Raw genomic sequence first — 15,877 nt, 5'->3', positions numbered from 1 at the left:
TGAAAAGTCGAAGACGTGCCCCCATTGGTGCGGACTCCCTCAGCGGAGCCCCAGCGTCATGCGGTGGATTTTGTAGAGGCCGGGGAGGACTTCTGCTCCTGGGAACTAGCTGTGGTAGGCAGCTTTTTCCCTCTGCCCTTACCTCTGGCAAGAAAGGACGATCCTCGTTTCTATTTGACCGAAAGGACTGCATCTGATAATGTGGCGCTTTCTTAGGCTGTGAGGGAATATAAGGCAAAAAATTTGATTTACCTGCTGTAGCTGTGGAAACCAGGTCCGAGAGACCTTCCCCAAACAATTCCTCACCCCTGTAAGGTAAAACCTCCATATGCCGCTTTGAGTCGGCATCACCTGTCCATTGCCGGGTCCATAGGACTCGTCTAGCAGAAATCGCCATAGCATTGACTCTAGAACCCAGTAGGCCAATGTCTCTTTGAGCATCTCTCATATTAAAGACAGCATCTTTAATATGACCCAGGGTCAATATAATGGTATCCTTATCCAGGGTATCAATTTCCGCCGATAAGGTATCTGTCCACGCTACTACAGCGCTACAAACCCAAGCCGATGTTATCGCCGGTCTGAGTAAGGTACCAGAATGTGTGTAAATGGACTTCAAGGTAGCCTCCTGTTTGCGATCAGCAGGATCCCTGAGGGTAGCCGTATCTTGGGATGGCAGCGCTACCTTTTTGGATAAGCGTGTCAACGCTTTGTCCATCCTTGGGGAGGATTCCCACCGTATCCTGTCCTTAGTCGGGAAAGGATGCGCCATAAGAATCCTTTTGGGAATCTGCAGTTTCTTGTCTGGAGATTCCCAAGCCTTTTCAAATAACTCGTTCAGCTCATGAGATGGGGGAAAGGTTACCTCAGGTTTCTTTTCCTTATACATGTGTACCCTCGTGTCAGGGACAGGGGGGTCCTCTGTGATATGCAAAACATCTTTTATTGCAATAATCATATATTGAATACTTTTAGCCAATTTTGGCTGTAACTTTGCATCATCTAGTCGACACTGGAGTCAAAATCCGTGTCGGTATTAGTGTCTACTATTTGGGATAGTGGGCGCTTTTGAGACCCCGAAGGTCCCTGTGACATAGGGGCAGGCAGGGCTCGACTCCCTGTACATTCCCTGGACTCAGCTTTGTCCAACCTTTTGTGCAATAAATTCATATTAGCACTTAAAACATTCCACATATCCAACCAGTCAGGTGTCGGTGTTGCAGACGGAGACACCACAGTCATTTGCTCCACCTCCTCCCTAGGAGAGCCTTCTACCTCAGACATGCCGACACACACGTACCGACACACCACACACTCAGGGAATCCTCTTATCTGAAGACAGTTCCCCCTCAAGGCCCTTTGGAGAGACAGAGAGAGTATGCCAGCACGCACCCAGCGCTAATGACCCAGGAAAAAACACAATATGTTTACCCAGATAGCGCTGTTTATCTTTATCTGCGCCAAATTATGTGCCCCCCCCCTTCTTTAAAACCCTCTTTCACCGTGTAAGCAGGGGAGAGTCCGGGGAGCTTCCTCTCAGCGGTGTGCTGTGGAGAAAATGGCGCCGGTGAGTGCTGAGGAACAAGCTCCGCCCCCTCAGCGGCGGGCTTCGGCCCCGCTGAAAATTTTCTAAAAACTGGCGGGGGATCTCTTATATACAGTGCCCAGCCTGTATATATCATTTTAAGTCAGATTTGGAGGTTCCTATTGCTGCCCAGGGCGCCCCCCCTGCGCCCTGCACCCTTACAGTGCCTGCCGTGTGTGTGTTTGTGTGGGAGCAATGGCGCGCAGCGTTACCGCTGCGCATTACCTCAATGAAGATCTGAAGTCTTCTGCCGCCTCTGAAGTCTTCTTTCTTCACATACTCACCCGGCTTCTATCTTCCGGCTCTGTGAGGAGGACGGCGGTGCGGCTCCGAGACGAACGGCAAGGGTGAGACCTGCGTTCCGTTCCCTCTGGAGCTAATGGTGTCCAGTAGCCTAAGAAACAGAGCCTAACGTTAAAGTAGGTCTGTTTCTCTCCCCTCAGTCCCTCGATGCAGGGAGTCTGTTGCCAGCAGAGCTCCCTGAAAATAAAAAACCTAACAAAATACTTTCTTTTCAGGAAACTCAGGAGAGCTCCCTGTAATGCACCCAGTCTCCTCTGGGCACCGTATTAAACTGAGGTCTGGAGGAGGGGCATAGAGGGAGGAGCCAGTGCACACCCATACCTAAAGTTCTTTTTTAGTGCCCATGTCTCCTGCGGAGCCCGTCTATCCCATGGTCCTTACAGAGTCCCCAGCATCCTCTAGGACGTAAGAGAAAAATAAATGAATATAATAATTAGCAAGCCTCCTGGAAAACATGACAGTCCCATAATTGTACTACTTCTAGCTGAGCTTTTAATATTGCATTTTATATACTATACAGTGACATTTGAAAGCTTTAAAATTACTACACAAAACACCCCCAAGTTAAAGCACCATAAGAATATGATAAACTACCCTGGTGGTTAGGGGATGGTGCCAGCACTCAGTGTACCAGTTAGTCCAATGTATTGTAACCCCAGTGTTTCTTTATTACCAGGGACCAGTTCTCTATCCACTCTGCTCATCATGGTCAGAAAGCAGGGACATTTAGCCATGGAAAATGCTGCAAATAGAACATTATCTCCAAACAAACATTTCCAGCTGCTGCCTGACAGAAGGGTTATAGCATTTCTGCCAAATGACTGCACCAGGAACCTTCTAAGCAAATCCATTATTACCACACTGAAGAAATGCTTAACCTCTGTCAAAGATACCATACAGGAAGCAACTGCTGATCTTAAATCTCGCAATACTAACCTGGACATCAGTACTAACCCATTTAAAGTAGACAAGACATAGTGGTAGTCCTGGCTTATAGAACATGATACAGAACCAGATTGATTTGAATTTACACAAAACAATAGCTGTTCCTTTCTACAAGAACATACCTAAAACTTAGATTTCTGATAACCTAGATGGGAAACTGGATCCTCACAAACTGCTTTTCCAATTCTCCTCTCCTTTTCTATATATCCTCGCTTACTACCACCCCCATAGACATAAGGACGCCAAATTTACAATGTGTTCATCAATTTGTCAAATATGGGATGTAGTCCTTACATTGTTAAGTGCTCATGTTAGCCACACATGCGCACAGTTATCAAGGAGGTGAATCATGGTTACAGAGAAGGGCTTTTTTGCCTGGGCTCAATGGTTACTAATAGACAGAGATGCAAGTAGGCCTTGCTTGCAAGTTTACAATCTATAGAACATTTTGTCTGTTCCCATAAATTAGATTCTTCACTGTGAAAGCAGTAGTCGTACATGATCTCCTGAAGCATTGTCTATAAGCAACAATGCTTCCATACTTTTTTTTGTTTGTTTTCTCCAAAGAACCATCAAATATTAATTCACTAATATATATCCCAATCTTATTCTGGCGGTGGCTTAATCTATGTCTTTTTAGACAGACACCTGCATTTTTCTACTAATCTGCATATCATAGAAAATAATTTAGTGGAAGATGAACTAAAGGGCCGTATTCACACCCCGATATGGGGAGAGATGTGTGCTGAGCGGACCGCTCAGCACGCATCTCTCCCCCCGCTCAGCACAGCGCGATATGCGCTGAGCGTGTGGGTGGAGATGGGGGGGGGGGGGAAATCACTCATTTCATGCAGTCAGGCCAATCTAGCAGCAGCGATAGCGATGCGCGGGGCTGCGCATCGCTATCGCTGTGAGGGGTACACATGGAGAGATCACTGCTTAAAATCGAAACAATCTAGTCAGATTGCTTAGATTTTAAGCACCGATCGCTCCGTGAGTACCCCCCTTAAGACTTGGAGAGTGATAAAGTGGTGAGAGATAATCAGCTACTACAGTGATTGTCATTTTTCATACACAGCCTGTAACATGACTGGTACTTTATCTCCATCCACTTTATCACTCTCCATGGCTCACATAGCGGATTGGGTTTTTCTTCAGGCCACCTTATTTTCCCCCCACAAAATCTTAGTTTCCAACATCAATTTCAATGTATTGTCTGACCACTGCACTAAGTTCACCATTGCACCTCTAAGACATCCATCCAAACTACTAAATCAGGCCTAGCCACCCAGCGGCTCTCCAGCTGTTATGAAACTACACATCCAAACATGTCCTGCCACAGTTTTACTATTCCCTAATAGCAAAACTATGGCAGGGCATACTGGGACTTGTAGTTTCACAGCAGCTGGAGAGTCACAGGTTGGCCAGGCTTGTACTAAATAGTGTTACTGGGGTCTAATTCTAACTAAGTAGGGAGCAGTACAATAAACATAACAGATAATTGTGCATGTTTGCATTAGGATGTAGTCAGGATCTTGCCAGTCAGAATACTCAAGGTAGCAGGGTTAGGGACTAGGGGGAGGGTTAGGGCCAGGCTGTGGGTGGGGGGATAGGGCTTGGATGCAGGGGGGAGGGTTAGGGTTAGGCTACGGAGGGAGGAGAGGATTATGCTGTGGAGGGGGTTTAAAATACTCCATGTGATCCGTTGGCATTCTGACCATGGGGATCCCAACCAACGGTATCTTTCGATACCAACTCATTCCATTTCAAATGGTTATACAACTGCTACCTACAGTATATTACAATGTGTACTATTACTTATTTTTGCAGTTTTTATCTTCATGAAGTTTCTGTTACTTCAATGTACTGGGGTTATTTGGAAGTTTTCTGTTTTGTACAATTTAACATGCACATAAAGACACTTAGCAAATAATACTTTTCTAAGCAGAAATTAAAAGGTAGTAGAATACAGCACAGGATTTCTAGGGGGGAGCGGGGTTCCAAATGCAATCTACAATCTCCCACTCTGCGGAACATTGAAGCAAGTACGGGAGTCTTGGGGTTTGGCAGAAGAGCCTAGTAATGATCCTGGACATTAATGTAAACATTGGTCTTCTTATACAATGGATACTGTATAGAATACAGTATTAATATTTAACATTATAGAGGGCCTATATTATAGGCTGTATCAAACGTATTTAAATAATATAAATAAGATAAGTGGTCAGGAAAAAGGTTAAACATACCATAATAAATAAATAAATACACAAACATAACAGAACCAGTGCTGCACTTTCTAAGTACACATTCTCCCACCTCATGGTAAGGCTCCTGTCTCTTCTTCCTGGTAGCAACTCTCTGGTCCAGTGCACTGATTGCAGATTCAAATCCACACACACATCAAACTTGGTAGAAGAAGCTGCTACCACTGGGTATGTGCAGCCGCTCTGTTCCGTCCCTTAAACTAGATGATGTGGTGGCAGCTCTAGTAATCATATTATATACCATTGCTATTGTTGTCACAATTTGAGCCACTTGCCAAGAGGAGGGGGGTTTGCCTATGACAATGGGGAAAATGTACAGATGTTATACTATCATGCTCATCTTTAGTTATTTGCATACCACATGGGGGGTATCCTTATAGTAATGATTGGTATACGGTCCTTAGGTGGTCAGTCATTAGGTCGAGCACTATTGGTCGACACACATTAGGTAGACACCTGTAAAAGGTCGACATGGCCATTAGGTCGACAAGGCAAATGTCAACACATGAAAAGGTTGACATAAGGTTTTAAAAAAATACATTTTTTTTTTTTACTTTTTCATACTTTATGATCCATGTGGACTACGATTGGGAATAGTAATCTGCCCGAAGCATGGCTTGCGAGGGGACACGGTGCACTAACTGGGGTTTAAAAAAACCCTCATGTTGACCTTTTGCCATGTCGATCTGACAACCATGTTGACCTTTTCCATGTGTCGACCCAATGAGTGTCGATCTAAATAGGGTCGAACCAACAAACCCATTCCGTAATGATCACTGGCCTAGAAGCTGCATCCATAAATATAAAGAAGAAAAAACAACTGAGTGCAACAAATGAGTAAAGTTTTCCAATCCAAGTAATTAGATTGCTATTACTGTATTATGTCATTTTAGAGAACATAAAGGGGGCAAATCAATTCTTTGCAATGTGCATGAGTGTGCCCACTGCCAAGAATTACGGTACATCAATATCACATCTATAAGAGCGTGAAGAAAAAGTTGCGACACCTGTGGCCATACCGCATGAGAAACCTGACATGGACGCGCCAAGAGGCGTAGCTTACTGTACTTTTCTTTACCTTGTGTGCCTTATTTCCATTGCAGTTGTAGTGAAACACCATTCACAGTGTACTAGAGACTAGACTGCAACTTTAACCGCACAGGAATTCATTTAATAACATACAAAGTCGCAGATGAAGCACAACAAAACTTGCCGTGAGAAAAAGCCGCGGCCGCCTCATTGTAGCTCTTCTTACAATTTCAGTCTCAGTCGCTCACACATGTACAAATGTCACACATCTAATTGATCAGTGTAATCTAGTATTTTGTTGCTTCCAGTTGTTTTATTTATGCAAACATTTTGATTAAGAAAGAGGCTCACGTGGCGAATCCCTGGAACTTGGCGCGCCAGGAGGGGCTATTTACTGCGACTAGAGGAACAGTGTATGAGGACACATCTGTATTTGAACTTCTCCCACTTCTTTTTCCACCCAAACATCCTAGTGTCAAATACTTTTTAGATCGTTCATGGTGCCTGCATGTAACCTAACCTTCCACAAGAAATGCAATCAAATCCCCAGAACCATATTCAAAATTCCCAATTTCATATACTAGAGCACATTTCAGCCCATTTGCAGCATAGATGGATAAAAGGTGTTACAAGGCAATCACCACAGCAGACACATAGCAACACACTCTGAGAGACTGGCCTGCACATGCTGAATATCACACATCTGCTCAGACACTTGTTATACTATATCCCGCCACGGTCACACACATGATAATAGTCAGATGAACTTGTCAAGCTTAAGAAATTCAGTCATTTGTTGCCCATGCCAAACTTTAATGATCTAACACCCTTGTAATTTGGCATTGGTTATTTGGTGTTCTTGCAAATCTGAACTGTTAGGGGGGAATTCAAATGTATGAAAAGTCAGTTGGGTGTCTGTTTTTTTCCTATCTAATAGACAAGAATAAAAACAGACACCCAACTGACTTTTCAAACAATTGAATATCCCCCTTAGAATGACAATATTAATTCACTTTATTCTCAGCAAAACAGTGCAGATGTGAAACTAAACTATATGTAACGGAGCTGCGTCACTAACAGAAAGCAAACGTAATACATGAAATCAGCATTAAGATCACTGTTCATACAAAGATAATTAAATCATAATTACCCAGAATAGAGCTCATGGTTAATTATAAATAACTTTTACTAGTTTCCATGGTACATATAATAAATAGTTTTGTCTTCTAGTGCCATAAATGAAACAATTGTAAATATCTAGCCTGCTATAACCAGGAGGCTACAATGGCACATTTATCACTAGGCTTAAATATGATATTGAATAAATGAATGAAGCAGGTAAGTTAACAGTGGTACACCTACAAATACTGTATGTGCCTCAAGAGTTAAGCTGGGTACACACTAGACCAGAGGTTTTTTTTTTTAAACGTTTATCCATGCTTGGCCACAGGCGACTTAATTAGTACATCAGTAAATTTGTTTTACTATCTGAGCTGAGCCATGGAAATAACTAAAACCTGGACCGTTGGGGTGCCTTGCAGACCGCAATTGAGAACCTCTGCACTAGAAAATAAATTGTCCGATCTGGCGCATTGAACTGACATATCAAGAACATCATCTAGTGTGTACCAGCTATGTCGCTCACAATGCGCATCGTCAGCGACATCCTTCGTAGGCTGTGCATGCAGGGCCGATGGAAGATATGGCCCCTGCCATTGCTGCCAGCATCAGCAAGTGTGTATGAACATGGCAGTGCCGCCCCCACCGCCAGGTCCCGTCGCCCACACACCCACACGCCCTACACACAGCGTGTAGGGTGTTCTCAGCTTTAGGTTTAGACAGGTTGAGGACGTTGTTTGTTTTGTCTCAATTTTACATGCAGCAATGCTGGTAGGTAAGGATTTGGCTATGAGAGAGTTATCAGCTAACTGCAATTAGACCCAGAAGCTGCTTGGATAACCTGATGATTAGTGTAACCCTACAATACCTTGTTCAGCTCTTCACACTATCATCTCCACAAAGAGACCTTCAAGAGAGCAGCACTTCTAAAACCGGCGTTACATTGTAATGCTTTGTCATTAGAAACTGGAGGTATATCATTCTATAAAATATCCCATGTTGTGGAGGGTACAAAGAAAATGCTTGAGGAACATTAGAACCAAAATGATCCTCTCAAGTTAAACCGGTATTTGCTTTAAATTGCAACACTTTATAGAGTTTTAGGAGAATGAGCAACATAATGTAATTAATGGGTAAAAAAACAACCAATGAGCACCTAATTAAGTTGAGTGAGAAGTAATTACATACAGTATTAATATGGCTGGCGATACATAAAGTACTGTAACAAACAGACACCAGCTACTGTAGCTATAGAGCGCTGACCCATCAGTATTTATAACATTAGTCAAAAGATGTTTTCATTACACAAAACATTGTGTACAATAAAGTGAGCATTGTACGGATTTCAGGGCAGCAAAAATAAACAACAGTTCCCAGTAATGTAGATATCTGGCTGAAAAGCATAGAAATCAGCCTGTACATAAGAAATGTATACAGGTAAAGTAAAAGCATCTGCAAAATGATAAGCTAAGGTCACATCTTTACAGTGTGACAGCAGCGTTTCCGGTGTCTGATAAAAAAAGAATGCATGTCGGCAAATTTCATAAAAAATATTTAATAGGCATAACATAAAAACTAAGGTAACAACCAGTATAAGGACGACTAAGTCTAGCTGCTCAGGCCACGGGGCTGCCCATCAGTCTCTCTTGTCGGAGGGAAGTCAGCCTTTTATACCATTTCTCCTCAGCTTCGGCCTTCTCAATGTACAGCTGTTGAAGGGAGGAATAGAAAATGTCACAATTATGTTGATGGCAACTGAAGTGAATTTGTAAGGAAAGGCCAGATTTATCACCCCAGTATCGTGTGAGCACTAAACAAAAGTTACTTTTCATACCTGCTAAAATAGTCAACCTGTCTGATAATATGGCTGAAACGTATAGAAATATGGGGTATGGGTCATTGGGTCGACTCAACTTAGGTCGACAGTCATTGGGTTGACCATGGAAGGTTGACATGCATTAGGTCGACAGGGGCAATATGTCGACATGGTCATTAGGTCGACATGGTCATTAGGTCGACATGTACTAGGTCAAAAGTTCAACATGGGTTTTTGGACTTTTTTGGTGTTGTTTTCTTCGTAAAGCGACGGGGAACCCCAATTAGCACACTGTGTCCCCTCACCATGCTTCGGAGCAAGGTGCCTCGCGCAGGTTACCGTTCCCAATTGTAGTCTACGTGGATCGTCAGGTATGAAAAAGTCCACAAAAAAAGAGAGTGAAAAACGCATGTCGACCTTTTGACCTAGTACATGTCGACCTATTGACCATGTCGACCTAATGCAAGTCGACCTTCAGTGGTCGACCTAAGGAGGGTATCCCGAAATAAGCCCAAAGCAGAATGAATACATCCATGTCAGTCACTCTGAGATATAGCTGTAATAGCGATACACACATAGCAGTCATTAGTTTACACTAAGCTAAGGTTATACAAGTAGTGGTGTCGGCAACTGTGTAGCAGGCGACTGCCCAGCTCTACAGTATCTGCCGAAACTCGCCATCTCATATGAAAGCTGCAATTCAGACATAGGACTCTCAGAGAAGGAAGCAGCCCCCTTCCTTCTTTTCTGACAGCAGCAAGAAAGTGCAACGAGTAAAGCCATTTTCACTGAGCATCAGGCGTTCCGGTGGAGAAGTGCCTAGTGCAGCGAATGTATGTGCTGCATAATTATATGAACCATCACTGGCACAGGCTGAGGCTACAATGTAGTTTTTAATCATAACATATAAAACTCTATAGTCATCTCCCATGTTTATTTTGTGCTGCAATCTTTCCAGTAATATGTAATACAAAGAAAGTTCACAAAAAGTGCACAGGGAATGATCTGGCCATGATGTGCAAAGTAACTACTTCCACACAAAACTCCCTATAGTCTTGTTTTTGGTTGAAATCCATTTGCGGTTATACAGGATGGAGCTATCAAATTTACCCCGCTGAGTACACAAATTGTGGGACGTTTTCGCAAGTTTTAAGGCATTTTTGCCAATGCCTTTTCACTTCCTTTTTTTTTTTTTGTGTGTGAAAAGGTACTGGCGAAAAAATGCCTCAAAATCTGTGAAAACGGCTGGCGTTTCCGCCGGCACTGGTGCGAAAACATGTGGATTCGCCGATCTATGTTTTTCGCTCATGCTGAATGTTTGCCTAGGTGAGAAAATGCCCATGCTATTGCATAGGGCGAACGCCCATTCACCCTAAAAAATAGCAAAAAGTGCTGTTTTGATAAAACAACACTAATTGAATACCCCCATTATACTTCACACAACTGTACAGTAGGCAGGCAACCTGTGACTCTCCAGCTGCTAGACAGATACATGTCCCAGCAAACTGTGCACTGCCATAGTACAAGATGGCATAACATTATTACCCATAATCTGTAACAGAACAGTGCCACTCAGTGGTCAAATTACCACAGGACAGAACTAAGTAACAGCTATAAGCAAATATTTTCCAGAAATTCTTAACTTAAACATGAAAGTCACCTTTCCTTAATAAAACAAAATGATTAAATATAAGCTACAGTATTAGGCAGATATTGAAGAAATGTCAGCTTGCTGTAAAAATCTATATAAAACACCATTTTGATACAAATCGCCATGAGGAACGAGAAAAGTAACTTACATTTGGGTGTGCAATGGAGCTTTCATCCAAGTATTTGATAGCAGTTGGGATAGTACCAATATCTGCTTCCTTCTCATCCCCAATCAAATCTAAAGACGTAGCCCCTAATATGGCAGACTCATGCTTTGTCTCGCTGGCCTCTGCTGGCTGAAAACATGATCATGGTTACAAGATAAGTGACTATAAGTGACTGTATATACATAGACAAAAGGGCTAGTGGCATCATGGACCTTTCAGCTGTTTTCTGTAATCAAATTCTGTTTGTAGTCTGTCTGTGTCAAGTTTAAACATTTAGAAGTGATCGTTAATTAAAGCAAAGATTAAAAAGAAATCTAAAGAAAAACAAACAAACCTAGAAATCAACCAACAGAGCCTATGAAATGACAGTGAAGCTGGGTACACACCTGTGCGATCCCCGGCTGATCGGGTAAAACGCTCCCGATCAGCTGGGCTCTGTGTGTACACAGCTGTGACCCCCTATGACCTCCTGTGAGGTGGGGGCAGCAGCAGCAGCTCCTCTATGGGAATCGGGAGGTCACATTTACAACACATAAGATGCGACCTCCCGGTCCCGATCATTTCAGGTGCATTATAAGCCGTTTATCGGCTAACGCTGCTGCATTGGTATAGAGCACACACCTATACAATCAACGGGCGTTCACCCAATATCAGGAGAACGGGCCGACGATTGTATAGGTGTGTACACAGCTTTAGAAGCGGACTGGTTGATACTTTATCTGTCTCCGATGATTGATACATCTCCACCAGTATCACAAAACAATAAGATACAGAGAACTGGCATATGGTAACAAATATACAACAACTGTGCGAAATTATTTGAAGGAAGAAGAGCTATTGATAAAAATGAAAAAAAAAAAAAAACTTTTACAAATGTGTACAGGGGATATTACAGTGCAATTTTAGTAATGTACAAATGTTACCGTGGGCATGTGATGTGGTAGAGTGACAAATTAGTTCTGCAGCCCAACAGATAGCATGCCTCTCTCATAGATCCCAACTCTCAAGCCACACCATTCAGGACCGCTGTGTAAAGCTGGGCACACACTAGACAATACGTCGTCCAGCGGATCGGACCGGCATACTGTCTAGTCTGTACCCACTATGTTGCTGATGATGCACAATCCCGCGGGTAGTCAGCAACATCCTTTGTCGGCTCTACATGCAGGGCCGTCAAAAGACATCGCTAGCGAGGGTCCCCCACCGTCGCTTCCAGCACGCTCGCCGATACCGGCTCCCTACTGGGTCCCGTTGCTGCTGACGTCACTGGGTACACACTACGCAATGTGTGTACCCAGCAACATCAGCAGCAATGGAGTGACGGCAGGGGCCTCGTCAGCAATGTCTTCTGTTGACCCTGCATGTAGGGCTGATGGAGGATGTCAATGACGACCTGCAGAAGCACGCATCTATAGTGGCATAGTGGGTACACACTAGATGATCGGACGACATTTCGCCTAGTGCAGGCCTGGCCAACCTGTGGCTCTCCAGCTGTTGTGAAATTACAAGTCCCAGCATGCCATAACACAGTTTTGCTATAAGGGATTGCTAAAACTGTGGCAAGGCATGCTGGGATACGTAGTTTTAAAACAGCTGGAGAGCCACACAGTGGCCAAGCATGGTCTAGTGTGTACCCAGCTTAAGGTCTTATACATACTGGCATTTGTTTTGTGACTAAAAAAATGTATTAAGATTAAAAATCGAATTGATAACATATAAGTGCAAATGCCAGAAACAGATCTCTTTCTTATTTTCAAAAGAAATTATCAGTATAATGTCCCTTTAATTCACTGCCAGGCACAGGGAGCTCAGGGTTGGAGCCATCCATGGCAGAGACAGCACCATTTCCCTCATGCTATCCCTTGTTTTCTCTATGAGACACTTCACTACACACTTATAAAATGCATCAGACTCGCCAGGGCATAAATAGACATACCATTCTAGCAGATTGAAATAAATAAATAAACAGCATTATTAAGCTGTGGTACTAAAATATACACCATGTAAAACATATTAAATGTCTTGAAATACAACCAAGTCGAGCATGAATTATCTCCATAAATCAGTTTAAAATGGTTGCTGCTCATTTTCACAGGGCAGAAATGTGAATAAAGATCTCGTGGAGCAGTGTGTGCTAAATAAATTCTGCTGTGACCTTCAGAACTGTCATAGTGCATGATTCTCAATGAAGTATGTTGGGCAAGAAAGGCTGTGCACATAAACTGCCCCCTCTGCAGTCTTGTACAGCAGGCTGAGAGAATTGACAAACTCATTTCAAGCCTGCATTCAGCCCTCCACCCCTTTGTCAATTACTTTGGAGATGATAGGTTGCAGAGAATATAGTTCTGTTCCGTGCTTTTCAGATAGGTATAATAAATATGTTTAACTGGTTCAGCGCAGAATTTAACGGTCATGGGGCGCATAGCTTGCTCTTATAGAAATGACAGTCTGTAAGAACTGTGCTACTTTTTATTCTGCATTCTGCATTGTCAGCTGAATCTCCATGTCATTCTTTCTATAAAGTTGTACTTATTCCGTAGAAGTTTACATGAAGCTAAAAGAATACTAGTGAATTAGCTAATAAGGGAATTATGTAACGGTTATTACGGTAACAAATGTTTATAAAAAATCGGCTTAAATGACTCTGCACTGAATATCTATGTTTCTCTGACGTCCTAGTGGAAGCTGGGAACTCCGTAAGGACCATGGGGAATAGCGGCTCCGCAGGAGACTGGGCACAAAAGTAAAGCTTTAGGACTACCTGGTGTGCACTGGCTCCTCCTCCTATGACCCTCCTCCAAGCCTCAGTTAGATTTTTGTGCCCGGCCGAGAAGGGTGCACACTAGGGGCTCTCCTGAGCTTCTTATACCCCTTTTCCACTAGCTCTTTTAAACACGGGTAAATGCGCGGGGGCGCGCATTTACCCGTGTTTTTCCCTAGTGGAAACGGGTCCCCCGGCAAATTCCCGGATCAAGTGATCCGGGAATCCTACCCTGGTAGCTAGCCGGGTTGAACACGTGTTCAACCCGGCTAGCTGTCTAGTGTGAACGAGAGCCGTGTCGAGGCGACACGGCTCCCATTCACAGTGCATAGGGAGGGCGGCGCTGGGAGATCATGTGATCTCCCAGCGCCGCCCCTGCCGCGTCACTAGCGCGTCACCAACCCGGCAATTGCCGGGTTGGTGAGCGCTGTCTGCAGGGGGCTGTAGCACGGGTCGCAGCCGTGTCAGACGACACGGCTGCGACCCGTGCTACGCTAGTGGAAAAGGGGTATTAGTGAAAGTTTAGTTTTAGGTTTTTTATTTTCAGTGAGACCTGCTGGCAACAGGCTCACTGCATCGTGGGACTAAGGGGAGAAGAAGCGAACCTGCCTGCTTGCAGCCAGCTTGGGCTTCTTAGGCTACTGGACACCATTAGCTCCAGAGGGACCGAACACAGGGCCAGCCTCGGAGTCCGGTCCCAGAGCCGCGCCGCCGGCCCCCTTACAGAGCCAGAAGCAAGAAGAGGTCCGGAAAAATCGGCGGCAGAAGACATCAAAAGTCTTCAACAAGGTAGCGCACAGCACTGCAGCTGTGCGCCATTGCTCCTCAGGCACACTTCACACTCCGGTCACTGAGGGTGCAGGGCGCTAGGGGGGGGCGCCCTGAGCAGCAATGTAAAACACCTTGGCTGGCGAAAATACACCACATATAACCCCCAGGGCTATATGGATGTATTTTAACCCCTGCCAGAATTCACCAAAAAGCGGGAGAAAAGGCCGCCGAGAAGGGGGCGGAGCCTATCTCCTCAGCACACGGGCGCCATTTTCCATCACAGCTCCGCTGGAAGGACGTCTCCCTGACTCTCCCCTGCAGTCCTGCACTACAGAAAAGGGTAAAAAAGAGAGGGGGGGGGGGCACTAATTTGGCACAGTTTTGATAATAACAGCAGCTATAAAGGGAAAAGCACGTTATATAGTGGTATTCCTGTCTATATATAGCGCTCTGGTGTGTGCTGGCATACTCTCCCTCTGTCTCCCCAAAGGGCTAGTGGGGTCCTGTCCTCTCAGAGCATTCCCTGTGTGTGTGCGGTGTGTCGGTACGATTGTGTCGACATGTTTGAGGAGGAAAATGAGATGGAGGCGGAGCAATTGCCTATAATAGAGTTGTCACCCCCTAGGGAGTCGACACCTGAGTGGATGAGCTTATGGAAGGAATTGCGTGACAATGTCAGCTCTTTACGAAAGACAGTTGACGATATGAGACAGCCGGCTACTCAGCTTGTGCCTGTCCAGGGGTCTCAAACGCCATCAGGGGCTCTAAAACGCCCGTTACCTCAGATGGCAGACACAGACACGGATACTGACTCCAGTGTCGACGATGATGAGACAAATGTAACTTCCAGTAGGGCCACACGTTACATGATTGAGGCAATGAAAAATGTTTTGCATATTTCTGATAATACAAGTACCACTAAAAAGGGTATTATGTTTGGTGAGAAAAAACTGCCTGTAGTTTTTCCTGTATCCGAGGAATTAAATGAAGTGTGTGATGAGGCGTGGGTTTCCCCCGATAAAACACTGATAATTCCTAAAAGGTTATTGGCATCATACCCGTTCCCGCCAGAGGATAGGGCACGTTGGGAAACACCCCCTAGGGTGGATAAAGCGCTCACACGCTTGTCTAAACAGGTGGCACTACCCTCTCCTGATACGGCCGCCCTAAAGGAACCTGCCGACAGAAAGCAGGAGAATATCCTAAAATGCATATACACTCACACGGGTGTTATACTGCGACCGGCAATCACCTCAGCCTGGATGTGCAGTGCTGGGGTGGCGTGGTCGGATTCCCTGACTGAAAATATTGATACCCTAGATAGGGACAGTATATTACTGACTATAGAGCATTTAAAAGATGCATTTTTATATATGCGTGATGCGCAGAGGGATATTTGCCGACTGGCATCAAGAGTTAGCGCGCTGTCCATTTCTGCCAGATCAGCGCGCAGTGGGCCCACTCGCA

At 44.4% G+C, this 15,877-nt stretch overlaps 1 protein-coding gene across 4 annotated transcripts in view; it reads right to left on the bottom strand.

Moving 5' to 3' along the window:
* Nucleotides 1-8,784: 8,784 nt before the first annotated feature.
* RSRC1 (arginine and serine rich coiled-coil 1) overlaps nucleotides 8,785-15,877 on the bottom strand; it is a 678,098-nt gene continuing 671,005 nt past the window's right edge. For all 4 annotated transcript variants that reach the window (XM_063916134.1, XM_063916133.1, XM_063916131.1 and 1 more), the window contains exons 9-10: nucleotides 10,861-11,007; nucleotides 8,785-8,954 (exon numbers count right to left, since the gene is read on the bottom strand). In XM_063916134.1, the coding sequence (XP_063772204.1) occupies nucleotides 8,862-8,954; nucleotides 10,861-11,007 (240 nt within the window). In that variant the 3' untranslated portion in view covers nucleotides 8,785-8,861. The remainder of the gene's footprint in view (nucleotides 8,955-10,860; nucleotides 11,008-15,877) is intronic.

The sequence above is a fragment of the Pseudophryne corroboree genome, chromosome 4, assembly GCF_028390025.1.
Source record: "Pseudophryne corroboree isolate aPseCor3 chromosome 4, aPseCor3.hap2, whole genome shotgun sequence".
NCBI lineage: Eukaryota > Metazoa > Chordata > Amphibia > Anura > Myobatrachidae > Pseudophryne > Pseudophryne corroboree.
The sequence above is the reverse complement of the archived record's forward strand: the minus strand, read 5'-3'. Positions and strand labels throughout refer to the sequence as shown.